General features: G+C 48.1%; 1 protein-coding gene across 4 annotated transcripts in view; it reads left to right on the forward strand.

Annotated features, from left to right (window-relative positions):
* CASKIN1 (CASK interacting protein 1) overlaps nucleotides 1-17,229 on the forward strand; it is a 111,642-nt gene that overhangs the window by 57,065 nt on the left and 37,348 nt on the right. For all 4 annotated transcript variants that reach the window (XM_083584693.1, XM_083584690.1, XM_083584691.1 and 1 more), the window contains exons 2-3: nucleotides 11,712-11,763; nucleotides 17,064-17,161. In XM_083584693.1, coding sequence (XP_083440819.1) covers nucleotides 11,712-11,763; nucleotides 17,064-17,161 — 150 coding nt within the window. The remainder of the gene's footprint in view (nucleotides 1-11,711; nucleotides 11,764-17,063; nucleotides 17,162-17,229) is intronic.

A 17,229-nucleotide genomic window follows, 5' to 3' on the forward strand; every position in this document is an offset into this window, starting at 1 on the left:
GCACGGAAATGCCGTTTACCTTCCCGCCACAGCGGTACCTATTTATCTACTTGCACTTGGACGTGCTTTCGAACTGCTAGGTTGGCAGGAGCAGGGATTGAGCAACGGGAGCTCACCCTGTCACAGGGATTCAAACCACCGACCTTCTGATTGGCAAGTCCTAGGCTTTGTGATTTAACCCACAGCACCACCCGCGTCCCTTTAGAGAGCGTCTGCGTTCTTGGAGAGACCAGGGTTCAAATCCCGACTCGGCCATGAAGCTCACTGGGTGACCTCAAGCCAGTCACTGCCTCTCAGCCAACTCTACCTCGCAGGGTTGTTGTTGTTGTGAGGTGAAGGTGGGGGGGGGGGAGAGGAGAAGTATGTATGCCACCTGGAGTGCCTTGGAGGAAAGGTGGGACAGAAATCTAATAAATAAATAGATAGTGGGCACTTTGGCAGGCTAAGGTGGCAGAATTGATGGTGGGAGCGAGGAGGATGGTGCATTGGAGCAGAAAAAATAATACCCCTTTCCCCAGAGAAGGCTGTCGAGGAACCGGTTCCTGTTGCCCAGCTGTGGGCGCCCTGCTGCTCCTCCTCCTTCCTTCCCTACCCCCTCTTACTGGTATGAAGGGGGCGGTGGTCCTGGGGGTTCTTTCTGCCAAGGGCTCCTCCTTCCCTGCCTCCCTCCCCAGCTCAGAATCGTAACATTCAATCAGCATTTAATGGGCACCTAGAATCTCTAATTAAGCCCCAGCCAGTCTTGGAAGAGTGTGCAGAGATTTGAGCTTTGGCACATCTCTGGAAAAAAGGCTCCGCCTGCTTTGAGGCAAGGGATTGTACTGAAGACCAGGGATTCGTGCTCAGGTTCAGGCAGAAGATCAGCCGAGCTGGGGGTTTCGTTTGCTGTTTGTTCTTCGCTGCCAACTGTTGGGCAGTTTTGCCAGGCCACCTAAAGAACAATAAAACTATCAGTTCATATCCTTGCCTTCTGGCCTTCCTGAGGATGGGCTTTGGGAACACCTGCCTCAGGACATCAGTGGATGTTCATTGTTCCCCTCAAGGGAGGGGTGCTGTGTACTTGACTGTATATCCCAAGGATTATGGGGGGAGGGTGGTACAGTGGTATCTCGGGTTAAGAACTTAATTCATTCTGGAGGTCCGTTCTTAACTGTTCTTAACCTGAGGTACCACTTTAGCTAATGGGGCCTTCCACTGCCGCTGCATGATTTCTGTTCTCATCCTGAGGTAAAGTTATTGACCCGAGGTACTATTTCTGGGTTAGCGGAGTCTGTAACCTGAAGCGTCTGTAACCTGAAGCATCTGTAACCCGAGGTACCACTGTATCCAAGTTGAGTACGTGACCTCTCCCTTAGAGGATTATGGAGGAAGACGATGTCCAAGTCTGCCTTTTCTTTTGAAGCAAAATGTCATTGAAATGGGGGAGAAATGCCCTTGCATGAAGTCTTGGGTTTGCAATTTTGGGAGAGGGGAGACTGCAGTGCTGGGGAGTGGGCAGGCTGGCGAGACCCCCTAGATTTAGAGGCCCGAGTTGCCCTGCCCTCGCATGAAGTCTTTGGTTTGCAGTTTTGGGAGAGGGAAGACTGTCTGCGGTTCTGGGGAGCGGGCAGGCTGGTGAGGCCCCCTAGATCTAGAGGCCCTAGGCTTCAGCCTACTTAGCCTGTACATAAATCCAGCCCTGCCAGGCACAGTGGTAACCATGGCAATCTTGGTTATTTTCGGCCTGGAGTGGTCACCCCTTGGCCACCTTTAGCTACCCGATACAATTGCATTCAATGGTGGGAGCGTGGGCTGCCTGTTTCTCGTTTGGGCCCAGGAGGTGGTGTGTTCAGAGGGTCCCCATCACTACCATGGCTCATAGACCTATTCTTCCTCTAGTCCCCGCTTTTAAAGCCATATATAAGTCACGAGTCTATAGCATGTGGTCTGTGTGTGGACTTGGGAAACCAGAGTTGAAATCCCTGCTTAGCCATGAATCTTACTAAGTGATCTTGGGCCGGTCATTGTCTCTCAGCTTAGTCTACTATGAAGGGTTGTTGTGAGGTAAAATGAGGAGAAAGAGAAGCAAACATTCCACCCTGATCTCCTTGGAGGAGGAAAGATGGGATATAAATACTATAGATAAGATAAGGGGAAGAAGCCAGTGGCCCTCACCAGATCCTGCACTGGCAAATTTACTTTGCCTCTTAGCATCTTCTGATCTGCATTGCTAAAGAGCCAAAGCCCCAGCACAAGGAGCCAGCGAGGTAGACTTGAGTGGGGAAGATCTGTGTTCAAATCCTGATTCAGCCATAAAGCTCCCTGCAGGGAAATGCTGAAATCTCTCTCTCTGTCTCTCTCTCTCTCTCTCTCTCTCTCTCTCTCTCTCTGTCTCTCTCTCTCTCTCTCTCTCTCTGAATCCAGCCTTCTTCAGCCTGGTGCCCTCCTGATGTTTCAGACTATAACTAAGCCAGCATGGCTGTGCTTCCCATCACCCCACAGCATCACCCTCTTATAGTCCCAAACAACTGGAGGGCACCAGGTTGGAGAAGCCTGGATGAGAATAATGCTGAGGATGGGAAGGGGTGGGACAGGAATGTGACTGACAACCTGACGAGCAAATGCAAAGGTGGGTTGTGATTGAAGGAGGGGTTGTGTGGTTCTTGTTATTAATCAATCCAAGAGCATTTTAACACAAGGGGCAGACCCTCACCATACCTTTAGAAGCACAGCCAATCCACATTTAATGCACTTGACTTTCTCCAAGGAATCTTGGGTGGTGGGAATTGCAGCTGTATTGGGGGGGGACTACAATTCCCAGGATTCCTTGGGGGGAGTCATGTGCTTTATAGGTGCTTTAAATGTAGGATGTGCGCTTGCCCCACGAGCTATCAGATACCGGTGTGCAAGAGCTTCATATCTGTTTTCTGCAGTGTCGGTAGTGCTCAGAGTTGCTGGGATTTCTTTGTGTGTCTGAACCTTTTCATGGGCAGCACAGGAAGAGATGAATGTGGCAATGGAGAATTGCAACTTTAGCATGGGGTGGCAGGGATTGCAACAGAGAGGCACGCTGGTGTGGAAAATCACTCTTGAACCAGCTTCTCCCCACAGCTGTGAATGGAAGCTGTCCTTTCCTCCTCTTACTTAGAATCACAAAATTGTAGAGTTGGAAGGGGGCCACCAGGGGTCATCTAGTCCAACCCCCCTGCATTGCAGGAAACACAGCTAAAGAACCTCTGACGGATGGCCCACCCAACCTCTGTTTACATACCTCCAAGGAAGGAGAGTCCATCACCTTCCAAGCGAGTCCATTCCACTAAGTCAAACCACTTTTACCATCAGAAAGTTCTTCCGAATGTTTGGTCGGAATCTCCTTCCTTGTCATTTGAATCTACTGATTTGGATTCTACCCTCTAGAGCAGCAGAAAACAAGCTTGCTCCACGTCTCATGTGACAGCCCTTCAGATATTTGAAGAAGGCTGTGCTGCACCTCCCAGTTCTTCTCTTCCGCAGGCTAAACATCCCCAACTCCCTCCACCATTCCTCATAATGCTTAGTTTCCAGACCTCCCACTCCTCTTGGTTGCCCCCCTCTGCATACCTTCCAGCTTGTCAATACCCTACTTAAACTGTGGTCTGTGCTGGAGTGCTGATCTACCCTTCCTTGGCTGTGTTCACACTATACATTTAAAGCACATTCAATGCACATTCTTTCCCTCAGAGGTTTCTGGGCAGTGGCGGACTTTGGGCTTTCAAATTTCAGCTGCACCAAAATTTGGTGCCCTCTACCCTCTCACCTTCCGTTCTAAGTCATTGTTGCAGTGCCCCCTGTGGTGCCCTCTCAGCTTGGCACCCAGTGCGGGCAAACCAGTCGCGCTGCCCTAAAACCGCCCTTGTTTATAGTTCACACCACTCAGCACAGTTACAGTTCCCAGCAACTCCTAGCAAACTATGTTGGCCAGAATTTTTTAAAGTGGCAAATGCAGCCAGCCAGGCTGTTGGTTTAGAGTTAGTAATATGCAAGGCATGGAAGAGACATTTGACTCAGTTTGCATTTTAATGTGAACCAGCCTAATTCAGCTGCCTGAAAGAATCAGCAATTGGGGGATGCAGCTGTCCTTTGAAATTCAAACTTCTCTGACCAAAATATCTCTACAAAAGATGGGTCTCTTAGGGGGAAGCGTGCATGAAAATGCAAAAAATGCATTTGTTCGCATAAAATGTGTATACAGTATTAGGCAAAAATGCACACAAAGAAGGGGGAAATTAAGAAAAATCCTCGATAAAATGCAGCAATTTTTTGGTGAGGGTTTTTTAAAAAATAGCACAGTTTTGCCAATCCATCCCAAATTATAACTAAGAATGAAATTACTTTTGAGGAGTTGGCTGTCCACTTGAAAGGCCTTTAATTTTCTTCATCGTCAGAACCACCAAATGATGTAAGCCAGTGCAATTGTTCATTTTTCTGGGGTGCGACCCCTGAGGAAGGTGAGGAGCTGAAGTCCTGTGGCTACTTCTTCAAGGGAGAGTTTCTGGCGTGAGCTCAGCTCTTGTGGAAACCTTGACCCACCAACCCCGATCCCAGCATTCTGTAATGAGAGGGTATTAAACTCTGCACATGCTCATGGGTAGCCACCTCTTTATTTAGGCTTGACGCACATCAAACCCAGAAGTCTGGATGGGCTTCCCTGAGTGCTATTGAAGATCTGTGCAAGATCACAAATTGGCTGAGATCCAAACCCAGGATCTCCACCTCTGAGTCCACTGTGATTTGTCTGCCCCAGGCTGTGATGCATTAAAATCTGGCACCTGCCTTTCTTCGCAGACCCTCCCTCCTCCATGATTCCATGGAGCTGTCCAAAGTAATGAAATCCAGGAAGAGCTGGTTTCTTTAATATATAAATCATATACAAAATAAAAAATAAGCTGGCTTATATTCAGTTTCAATTTTCCCCATTGACAGGAATTCGATTCTCTGGTGTAGCAGCAAATCGATCCCCAGCGGTGGAAGTCATTAGCATCTACTTGCGCCAGCAATTTCTACCCACAGGCGGAGGCCAGATGGATGCCAGGGGGGTCCCTCGCCTCATCTCGTGCCCCCGCCCACCCACTCATCCACCTCCCCCTCTTCTTCCGCAGCCCAGCCAACCTGTTTTGCTGCTTCTTAATGTCATCGTGTTGACAAGCTAAGCGATAAGATCAAATAAGGCTTCTCCGCTGCTGAGAGGCGCAGTGGTGCATCTTGGGAGATGATGCTCCAGAGGCTGGAGCGTGCGCCTCCAACCTCAGCCTTCTTGGGACCTCAGCTGACCTCGGAAGCAGAGGCAGCCCCTGCATCAGCTCTGCTCTGCTGGCAGGGCAGGCCCTTAAAACTGGGGCACTCTAAAGAGTGGGTGGGTGGAGATTTGGATTCTGAAGGCTGCACGCAAGTTTGAATACATTTGCATGCAACTCTCTAATTTGCATAACACTCGCTGTTTGTCTTGAGGAGTCTCGCCTCCTGGCAATCCTGCTCAGCAACCCCACTGAGTTCTTTTTGTCTTTCTGCAAAGCTCCACACGTTTTCTAAATGATTCTCATGGCCACAAGGACTAGAAGGGTGCCTTTCAAAATGAAAAACGGGAATTGGATGCCAGGTACTGAGGCCGGCGCTAGGACTGAACATTTTGCCTCCATGGCCCACCTAGTCCAGCATCCTGTCCTCTCAGAGGCCTGTCAGATGCTTTGGGAAGCCAGAAACAGGATGTGAGTTCAAGGTCCTCTCCCACTGCCTGCATCCCTGCAAATGGTACCCAGAGGCATACTTCCTTCAGCAGCACAAGTGATGATGCACAGAGCTAGGAGTCTTCTACCTGTGTGGCCGCCTGCCTGTAGCTTTCTGCAAGATGAAAAATGTGCTTCAGTTTTGAAAGGTCTTGTCAGGCGCTGAATTCACAGGTCGATGTGGTTGCTTTAAATCTGTCTTTGCCTGTCGGTTTCCAGTGATCTTCAAAGCCCGTAGGTGAAATTTAACCCGCGTACTTCTTTGCTACCTTGCTGGGTGAGGGGTACAGGCAACGACCCTCCTCAAGCCTTTCAGCATTTTCCTCCCTCCCTCCCTCGCTGACAACAACCTCACTTAACTTGGTGTTGAGTTTAGGGTATGGATAGTGTCTGGAAATCATTCACCCTGGTGTGCCATGCAGCAAACTGCTTGATGCTGTCTCCCATTATCCTGCCAAATGATAAGGAACACTATCCAGGGTGAGGCTCACAGGGGACCTGGTCACATTCTCTATAGCATATAAGTGAAATCTGGTACTCTATAGCCGCCAACCTCAATGGCTTCAGAAGGGGTTTAGGTAAATTGGTGGACAGCAAAACTATCAGTGGCTACTAGTCATGAAGGCTGTATTCTATATCCCCAGCTAGAGGAATAATGCCTCTGAATACCAGTTGTGGAGAATTACAAGTTGGGAGGCTGCTGCTGTGCTCAGGTCCTGCTTCTGGGCTTCCCAGAGGGGTATCTAGTTGGCCACTGTGAAAACAGCCCCCCCCCTTCATCTGATCCAGCAGTGCAAGGCTCTTCCTACGTTCTGATGTTCCTTCCTACCTGTCATAGTGGCAGAGATGCTTGATGATAAAAGAAGTGGTTCTGCAATCACTATGGGAGTTAAGTAATAGTACCACTCTATTCTGGCTTGGTCAGACCTCACCTGGAGTCTGGTGTCCTGTTCTGGGTGTCGTAATTTAAGAAGGATATTGGCAAGCTGGGATGTGTGCAGAGGACGGCAGCCCAGATGATCAAGGGTCTGGAAACCAAGCCTTATGAAGAACGGTTGAGGGACTTGAGTCTGTTTAGCTTGATGGAGGAGGAGACGGAGAGGTGATAAGTCTCCTATGACTACTCTGTTTCAGGGCTGCAATAAGTCAGCCACAGAGCAAGTGGCGAAGTTTTTGAATATGGCCATCTGTATTTGACCAGTTATAATTGCCTGATATATATGCACATGCTGTGTTTGGCATTATTATTCTGGGTTTTACAAGTTGCATCAGTGTGCATTTTTAGCAGTGTTATTGTCAATTGTTATATGATGGTCATTAGTTGCCTCCACAGTTGGAGGCAGCAATGTTTCTGAATACCAGTTGCTGGAAACAGCAGGAAGGGAGATTTGCTCCTACTTATATATTTCCCATGAGCATCTGGTTGGCCCCTGTGAGAACAGGATGCTTGACTTGATGGGCCATTCACCTGGTCCAGCAAGCTCTTCTTATGAGGCACTGCTGCCTGAAACCTTGGAGAGCTGCTGCCAGCCAGTGCAGGTGACACTGAGCTGAGTGGACCAGTGATCTGGTTCTGTGCTTCTTAATGCCATCAACACCCCATATACTTATGTGGCTTAAATTGCAAATGATTCATTCATTGCTAAATAAAAGCAAATTGTGGAGCACACGTCCTTCCTTGCACCCTCCCCATCCATCGCCACCCTTCAAGTCCTCTTCTCCATCCCCCCGCCTTTCCTTCTGCACTGCTCCTTAACAAGCCAGCCTCTCTCCCTGATTGTGCTTTCCCTGTCAAGAAGACCGATGGCTGTTCTCTGCTCTTAACCCCATTATCAGCACACTGCTCCTTCTCCTGGTCTCAGGGAAGTAGCAAATGGGAAATTGGATTGTGTGGGTGCTTCCTCCAAGCCTGGGGTGGGAGGGGGGGTGGGGGTGGGGAAGGCCCGATCCTTTCCTTTAAAGGTGCACATCCTGTTGTCTTCATGGGTCCTGCAATATAGACTGGGGTGGGGGTCCTGATTTTTTTTTTTTTTTGCACTTTCTCCTTTTTGGACTGCACATAGGAAATTGCCTTAAAGGGGTCATCTTTGATCCACCTAGTTCATTACTGTCTACACCAACTGGCAGCAGCTCTCCAGAAATTCAGGCAGGAATCCTTCCTGACCTTCCCCTAAAAAATAAAATAAAGTAAGTGTCTAGTCCTTATGATTCTGAACAAAAGGATGAAATAATAGCAGGCTTATATTGTATCAGACTATGGGTCCATCTAGCTCAATACTGCCTACACTGACTGGCAGTGGCTCTCCGGGGATTGGAGTCCTTCCTGGCCTTACCCAGAGATGCCACTGGGACATCTTCTCTGCCTCTGTGGCCCTTTGCTAGATGTCAGATGGCTGTTGCGGTTGCTCGAGAGTAACCAGGCAGGACTCCAAACCTGTGTTTTACAGGTTTTATTTTGGTGCAAACTATTTACAGTGAAGAGCTCCAAAGCTCATGTCTGGCTCAATCGCTAGCAGAATCCGGGAGTCATCTCTTTTTGGACCTCCCCCAACATAAGAGTTTCGTTACCCCCAACCTTCTCCTTCCCTCTTTGCGCCTTAGGCTACTGCGCAGGATGGGCGATGGCAAGGGCGTGTTTCCCTCCTGTCCGGCTTGCCCAGGAGCAGTGTTAAGGCTCCCACCAGCATCCTCTGGTCCTTGCACCTCTTCCCCACTAGAGGTGGGGCTTTCCTCCTCCCCGGAAGAGGAACTGCTTCGCAAGATTTTCGGAGGCTCCCTGTAACACAACTGCCCTTCTATTCCTCGCCTCTGAGCCAATGGCAGTTCGCTGACACTAGATACATCTCTATATACAGTGGTACCTCGTTTTACAAACTTAATCCGTTCCTGATTCTGTTCTTAAACCAAATCCGTTCTTAAACCGAGGCACCCGTTCCCTAATGAGGCCTCCCGCCGCCAGTGCCCTTCCATCATTCAGATTCCGTTTTTAGACCAAGGTAAAGTTCACAAACCGGGACACTACTTCCGGGTTTGCGGAGTTCATAAACCGAATAGTTCGTAAACAGGGCTGTTCGTAAACCGAGGTACCACTATATTCCTTTCTACATGAACACACAATCCAGATTTTTAACGGTGAGCATTAGGAAATCCATAGCAATGCTTGTGGGGATTCAGCTGCAGCCTTCCTCAACATGGCGCCTTCCAGATGTTTTGGAACACAGTTCCCATCAGCCCCCTCCCAGCATCACCATTTATTTCTTTAACCCCCTCCAGAATTAATACTACTTGATTTTAATAAAGCCTCAAAGCAGAACATTAGAAGTATCAGTAAAAGCACAAACTAAAATCCACACTAAATGATCAAAACATGTGAAACTTCGGTTGGGTGAACTTGTTATCATATCATCTGTGCTGGCTCAAGGGGCAGATGGGAATTTAGTCCAAAACATATGGGGTGTGGGCACCAGATTGGGGAAAGCTGCCGCCAAGGGGACTTTGGTTTCACGCGGAGATCTCAAGGCTCCCAGTGTCTTCTCCAAGATTGAAGCAGATTTTCATCTGTCTCCACGCACACCCCAAACACACAGAAACCCTCCCAAGACAAATCTGGGGTTGCCATAGCAACTTCTTCCCCTTGCAATGATATTTGTGGAATTTCTGATCCCGGGAACCTGCAGCTCGTTTGTCTTATCCTTCCTCTGTTGGCAGAAATGGCCATGTGTGGTTGCTTTCGCATGGGCCAAGGACCAGTTTCTGAAGCAGACCTCTCTCTCCCTGTCAGCCTCCATCCATCTTCTGAATCAGCCATAGCAAGTGGCTTTGTGGGCATGCAGACCCCATCATCCTCTTCCCAGTTGAACATAAGAACATAACATCAGAGGAGCCTGCTGGATCAGGCCAGGGGCCCATCTAGTCCAGCATCCTGTTGTCACAGTGGCCAACCAGATGCCCCAGAGGGGAAGTGGGATTTGAGGGCAAGAGCACAGCAACTGGTATTCAGAAGCATTGCCTCCTCCCCTAGTGAAGGCAGAGCATAGCCATCATGGCTGGTAACCACTGATAGCCCTTTCTTCCACGAATTTGTCTAATCCGCTTTTATACTTTTTAAAACTATGCAAGTGGATGGCCCTCACTGCCTCTTGTGGCAGTGAGTTCCATAGTTTAACAATGTGCTGTGCCAACAAGTCCTTTCTTTTACAGATAGAAGGATGGCTGATAAAATGATGGGACTTGGCTGAGATGGCTAGGCTAATATGTTTAATTAGAGAAAAATCCTTACTAACGTTTGTTAAGGATTGAACGTTTCTTGCGGACTTTTTGCGTGAAAGAGAAAATGAATTTGTAACATCTGGGTTTGAAGATTATAGAAGATAGAACGGTCGGATCTTAAAGAATGAATATCGCTTGTAGCTGCAGAGAGCCAGAAGTCCTTTTATTTTACTCTAGTTTTTTCTTTCTTTTTTCCCCTCTTACTTTCTCCTCCTCTAGACTTCTCCTTTTCTTCTGTTTTCTTCCTTCTGACTTTGTTCTCTTTTAGACTAAGCAGCTGTTTTATCTCAGTATATTATAAAAAAGATGCTTTGTAGTGGGTATGTATTTCTGTATATCTTCGAATAAGGATCAATTATGAAAATTTAAAACAAACAAAAAATAAGTCTTTTCTTTTACTCATCCTGAATCTCTCAACCATCCGATTCGCTGGATGTCAATGAGTTCTAGTGCTGTGAGAAAGAACGTTTCTCAATCCACATTTTCTGTGCAATGCCTAATTTCATAAACTCATCGTGTTGCCTCCAACTCACCTTTCCTCTAAACCATGGCTAGGCAAACTAAGGCCTGGGGGCCGGATGTGGCCCAATCGCCTTCTCAATCCAGCCCACGGACGGTTCGTGAATCAGCATGTTTTTACATGAGTAGAATGTGTCCTTTTATTTAAGATGCATCTCTGGGTTATTTGTGGGGCAAAGGACTGTGGCAAGAGAAACTGATGGACTATGCGGAATGTGCGAAATTGACACATAAACTATGTGACAAGGATAACTGTGACTTTAAAGAAGAATGGGAACCTTTTACGAAGAATGGGAACCTTTAAAGAAGAATGGGAACCTTTTACTGTGTATCTGAAGAAGTGTGCATGCACACGAAAGCTCATACCAAGAACTAACTCAGTTGGTCTTTAAGGTGCTACTGGAAGGAAAAAATTTTTTTTGTTTTGACTATGGCAGACCAACACGGCTACCTATCTGTAACTGGAACCTTTTACGATGTACTTAAAGATACAGAATGAACTGGACTCCTTGGAAGGTTTTGAATAAACATTCACAAACTCTTTATTGATAATATACAGACAGATAAACTGAGGATCTCTACAATTTTATAACATGCAGAGAATAATATGTGCTGAGAAACCAGAGAGAGGAGCTGAGGGAAGTCTGGGGTGGGTTAGGGGGGGGTTCTTTTTTTGGGGGGACGGGAAAAATGGGGGGGGAGAAATGAGGATGATGTACTTTTGATAAATTGTTATGCTGAAATTCCATCCACACATATATATGTGTATATATGTATATACTTATATTTGTGGGGCATAGGAATTCATTTTTTCCCCCAAAATATAATCTGGCCCCCCACAAGGTCTGAGGGACAGTGGACTGGCCCCCTGCTGAAAAAGTTTGCTGACCCCTGCGTATAAACTTAAAAGTCCCAAACCTTGCAACCTGTCCTAACAGGCGAGTCGCTCCATTCCCTGGGTGTGTCCCCAATCCTCCGCTGGGATTTTGTTAAGGCATATTGCTGCAGGGCTGATGAGGAAGACAACCTTCCACCTGAGCCAGAAGCAGTTTAGACCAAGTCGGAGCAACGCCACATCTAGTGCAGTATTGCCACGCTGGAGGAATCCTGCTCCTTATTCTGTTTCTTCCACACCTCTAATCCTTACCTTCTTTTTCCCATTGTCGTTTTTTTCTCCCCCAGAGCTCCTGGGATCAACCAAGAGGGTGAATGTGAATTTCCAGGACACTGATGGGTAAGTAGATGAAATCTGTTTATCCAATAGCACCAGTGGGGTAGCAGTCCAGCGTCATGGGGGTGGGGGGTTTGATGGGCTGTTGCTATCTCTGCAGCAGGGTCCTTGTCTCCAGCATCCAACAGGTGCCCAGTGAGTAGGAAAGGGGAGATTTTTAGCTACCGTATGATCCAAGGATTTAGGAACATGGAAAAGGCAAAGAAAGCAAGCCTTATGTGGAACAGTTGAAAGAGATGGGGATGTTTATCCTGGTGAAGAGAGGACTGAGAAGAGGGGTTATGTTAGGCCAGGCTTCCTCAGCTTTGGCCATCCAGATGTTTTTGGCCTACAACTCCCATGATCCCTAGCTAGCAGGACCAGTGGTGAGGGATGATGGGAACTGTAGTCTCAAAACATCTGGAGGGCCAAGGTTGAGGAAGCCTGTGTTTAGCATCTTCAGATATCTGAAGGGCTGCCACACGAACATGAAGCAAACTTGTTTTCTGTAGCTCCAGAGAGAAGGATCCTAACCAATGGATTCTAGCGATAGGAAAGGAGATTCCTTGGGAAGCCCAGAGCTTTGTCCATTGGTCAAGGCTTCCTCCAATCCTGTCAGATCCTGGACACAGCAAGACAAGTAGCCATTAAGAATCTTTCTGTCTCCCACAGGTGGAAATAGTTAATGGTCAAGAGATCCTTTTTTGTAGGGGGGAGGGGAGTGGGCTGGATAGTGACTTTCCCCAGACATTTGGAACTACAACTCCCATCAGCCCCCAACATCAATACAGCTCTGCTGCCCGAGACTGATGGGTACTGTTGTAGTCCTCAAATTCGGGAGGGTAGCAGGCTGGGGAAAGTTTCTGGGGCTTGCTCCAGCTGTGCATGGGCGCAGCCAACCTCGCAGGGTTGTTGTGAGGCTAAAACAGGGAGAGGAAGAGAACTGTGCACGCCACCTTGAGCTCCTTGGAGGAAAAGCGGGATAAAGAAGTAATAATAAAATTAATAAGTGGATGGAAAGGCTTGCAGGAGGGGGGGGCATGAAGAAATTTCTCTTTGTTCTTAAGACCCCCTTGCGTTGCCTGCATCTGGTTTTGTAGAGGACCTCATGAAGCTCTCTCGGTGGCCTCCTCTGTACATCACAAGCACTGTACCTGGCCTCCCCATGACTTAAGATCGTAAAAAAAAGCCTGCTGGATCAGGCCAGTGGCCCATCCTGTTCCCACAGTGGCCGACCAATAGGAAACCTGCAGTTCAAGGATTCACGCACAAGAGCCCTCTCCCCTCCTGCATTTTCCAGCAACTAGGCATTGCTGCTTCCAGCTGTGGAAGCAGAGCAGTAGCCCATTGATAGCCCTCTCCTCCATGGTTTTGTCCCATCCGCTTTCAAAGCCATCCAGGTCGGTGGCCTTCACTGCCTCCTTTGAGACTTGGATCTTGAGTGATGCGTTGCACTCCATCCCACTCTTTAGCAAAAGATGGAAATGACGCAAAATTAGAGAGAGCCATTGTACAACCCTGTCTGGGTTGCGTAATTTATGCCGGGCACAGAATTCCGAGGGCAGAATTCTTAATTCCGTTCGCTTCACGTGCCTGAAAAAGGGGGGGGGGAGAAGCAATTCTGCTGCCTTATGAGGTGACCTCGTTTGCTTCCTATTGAAGTGCATTCCTTTTCCATTCCTTTCTTGATATAAGAAAGCTGCTTGCAGCTGCCGGGGCCCAGGTAATTCCACTGTTGTGATGACTTGTAGGAGATGAGAGGAGGCAATTTTTGCTGAGATGGAAAATAGTACAATGGAGCAAACTTTCCCCTCCTTCTCTGCACTCCCCAGGTGTGATCTCTGTGAATTCAGGTTAGTGTGTCCTTCTGGAAAACCAAAGAACATAAGAAGAGCCTGGCTTCCAGATCGGGCCAATGACCCATCTAGTCTGGCATACTGTTCTCACAGGGGCCAGCCACCAAATGGCATCAAAACAGCAGCAAACACAAGCTCTTTGTCCAGGTTGTGGGGCAAATACCAGGGGATGACTATTGGCTTTATGCTTCAGGGCACCTGACTGGTCTCTGCTGGAACCAGGATGCTCGACTAGACAGGCTTTTGTTCTAAACCTGTAGCAAGAATCTTGAAAAAAACCCCAAGAATCTTGAAAATCGTAGTGACCTCTAGCAGAACTACAGTTCCCAGTACCCTTAAACTACAGTTCCCATGATTCTTTGGGGGAAGTCACGTGCCCCAGAGGAAGGGTGGGATATAAAGCCTCATAGGGTCCAAGATGGTTGGATTTGGGAAAGGTGCACTGTTAGGTATAAAGCGCTCTACAACTCGCGACCAGGATACTCAAAAGATCATGGTTTCCCTTATATACCCAGTCAATCATGGCTGTTTGCAGGCTGTCTTGAAGGCACCATCTTCCCAGGACATCTGTTCCCTGCAATGTAGGCATTGGGCTTTTAGTGTTGTGGCACCAGCCCTTTGGAATGCCCTCCCCTTAAATATTAGACAGGTGCCATCTCTGACTTCTTTTTGTTGGAATTGTTCTTAAGCCGCTTATATTGTTTAATAATCGCTTGTTTCTTTCCATCCTGGGCTCCTTTATTTATTTTATTTAGTTCAACAAAATTATGTGCCACTTGATTGTTTTAAAAACAACAACCCTCAAAGCGGTTTAGAAAAAAAAGATAAAACAATAAAATTGCCAACAATAATTTGAGACTTTCGAAAATTCAAAATAACAATGGACTAAAAACAAATTAAAATTTGTGCCAGCCTTCTACATATGCGGATAGGCTTGCCTAAGCAAAAAATGCTTTTAGCAGGGACTGAAAAGAGCACAGCGAAGGCACCTGTCGGTTGCTAAGGGCTTTGAACTTGGCCCTTGGAGAGGAAGGGTGGGATATAAATTTAATAAATAGTCGTAAATAAAAAGAGCAACTTCTGGAGGGCTCCAGGTTGGGGAAGCCTGCTTTGGTGGAAGAGAACGGCTCTGTCCTCTCCTGGGCAGGTGCCACCTCCCTTTCCAAGCAGCCCGTGCAGACGGCTTGGCAGGCGGCAGGCGGAGGAGACGGAGAAGTAAATGAGTCTTTGCTGAAAGACAAGGGGGCGGAAAGGGGGGGGACGCTTCTTCCATTAGCAGGAGAGAGGCGCAGACTCCCACGCAAAGCCGGGCTCTTCTGGCTTCAGGCAAGGGATGGGTGCTCAGCACACAGCCTTTTCTGGCCCTGTGAAGGCAGGGGAGAGAATAGGTCGCTTTGGTCAGTATCCTGAGCAGTCTCACAGAGACCAGAGGCCGCCCAAGCAAGGAGCCACGTGTGTGTCTGAGAGAGGAAGGGAGAGAGAGAATACCTCGTTGCGTTGTATCTCAGTGCGCCAGCTGAACTGGTGCCACCACTGTGGCGTTGCAGAATATTCGTTAATGGTTGCATTTCATACCCCACCTTTTCCTCCGAGGAGCTCAAGGCAGAGTATACGGTTGTTGTTTTTCCTCTCTCCCCACTTTTATTTTATTTGGTTATTTAACAAATTTGTATAACCACCTGGACCCGTAGGTCTCAGGGCGGTTCACAACATGAAAACGCTGAAAAACAAACCGAAATGGCTCAGTGGAGAGGGATATTTTTGCTTTTCTTGTGGACTGATCTAAGGAAGAAAAATAACAGGAACAGCCTCCCTGCTGGAAGCATTTTGGAGGCACCCAAGTGCGTTTCTCACGTCCTCCCCATGGCCCCCAGACACACAAATCCCAGGGAACGCTGAAATCCAGGCTTCTGGGCAGCTTTCCTGGAAAGAGCGGGAGAGGAAGATTTGCTGAGTCCCATTGCTCTCTCTGTGTGTGTATGTGTGGAATTGCTACAATGCCAAGCAGACCCCACGAACCCTGTGCTAAATTGGGGCATTCCTTAGCAGCTATAATAACTCTGCTCTGGTTTACATCTGCATAGTTTGGGTCTGTGCTTTTATGGAAATGTTTGGAAAGCTGCGTGCGTCTTCCCCAAATATCCCAGGATCGAGATATGACTTACGTGCACGCATCCAGCCCGTAGTCCTCATCTCTGCCTCTCCGTCTAAAAAACCCACCGGTCATTTAATTCATTAATTATTTTCTTTTTGAAGTTTTCCATCTTCCTCTTTAGCCCCCAAAGGTTCTCGGAGCAGCTACCCATTGCTTAAAAGCAGTAAAACGATAATAATCTGGAAGTAGCAGCCAGAGGCAGAGTTGTATAGCAGTACCAAATCCAGTTTAATCCAGGATCTAAAAAAATTAAGCTAAAAACACACAGATAATTTTTAAGTGTGTGCCGGTCAGCGGGGAAAGTATTTCACTGGTGCCAAGATAAACATCAGGGTCTTGGCAGTCCTCTCCTGGAAGGTCAGCATCTACCTCCAGAGGCTGGGATAGCAAGGAAGGACTGGTGGTGATGATGATAAATTAAATTTATTACCTGCTCTTCACCAGCAGATGCCAGGGTAGGATGCAACCAACAGCGCCACCCGCGTCCTGGGTGCATGCAACTAAAGATAAGAACATAAGAAGAGCCTGCTGGATCAGGCCAATGGCCCATCTGGTCCTGCATCCTGTTCTCACAGTGGCCAGCCAGATGTCTCAGTGGCAAACCCACAGCAGGACCTGAGCACAAGAGCATTCTCTCTACCAGTGATCCCCAGCGACTGGTATTCAGAAGCATTTCTGCCTCTGGCCATGCATGGAAGGAGACAGAGCATCGCTGTCCTGGCTTGTTGCCATCGATAGCCCTCTCCTCCATGAATTTGTCTTGTAAACTTTTAAAGCCGTCCAAATTGGTGGCCATCACTTCCTCCTGTGGCAGTGAGTTCCATGGTTTAACTAGGTACTGTGTGAAAAAGTACTTCTACAAAAATCTGCCCTGCATCTTCCAACGTTCAGCTTCATTGGATGTCCACAAGTCCTGTAACCAAAGAAGCCCTTGCCTGCTGGCAGAATATCAGCAAACAAGGGGAGTGTGGGAGCCAGGAAGGATCCTGGGGAGGTCCTTCCCTTAGAGTTGGGGTTTGCGGCAGAGAAAGCCTTGACCTGCTTTTGTGCCAGCTGTACCTGGGCAGTGCGTCTCCTGCTGATCTAAGGAAAGGGGAGAGAGCTCTGGGAGCAGGTGCTCTGAGCTAGCCTGCAAATCTGAAGCAGGGCCAAATTTAGCAAGGGTTAGCTTTTTGTGGGGCTGCTGCTTTCTGCATTGGCGTGAACTGAGAGTTGGGGAATTGGGCAGGGCAAGAAGAGGAGGAGGAGGAGGTGGTTGTGGTGGGGAGTCTCTCCGGCACTTGACATCTCTGCTTTGCCCCCTTTCCTTGCAGATTCTCTGCCCTGCACCACGCGGCCCTCAATGGCAACACAGAACTCATCTCCCTGCTGCTGGAGGCTCAGGCTGCTGTGGATATCAAGGATAACAAAGGCAAGCACAGGAGAGGGACTCCTAGAAGGAATGCAGAGAGCGCCTGGGGGTGGGATTTGGGGAAAGGT

The sequence above is a fragment of the Podarcis filfolensis genome (genome assembly GCF_964270895.1).
Source record: "Podarcis filfolensis genome assembly, chromosome: 14".
NCBI classification, from domain to species: domain Eukaryota; kingdom Metazoa; phylum Chordata; class Lepidosauria; order Squamata; family Lacertidae; genus Podarcis; species Podarcis filfolensis.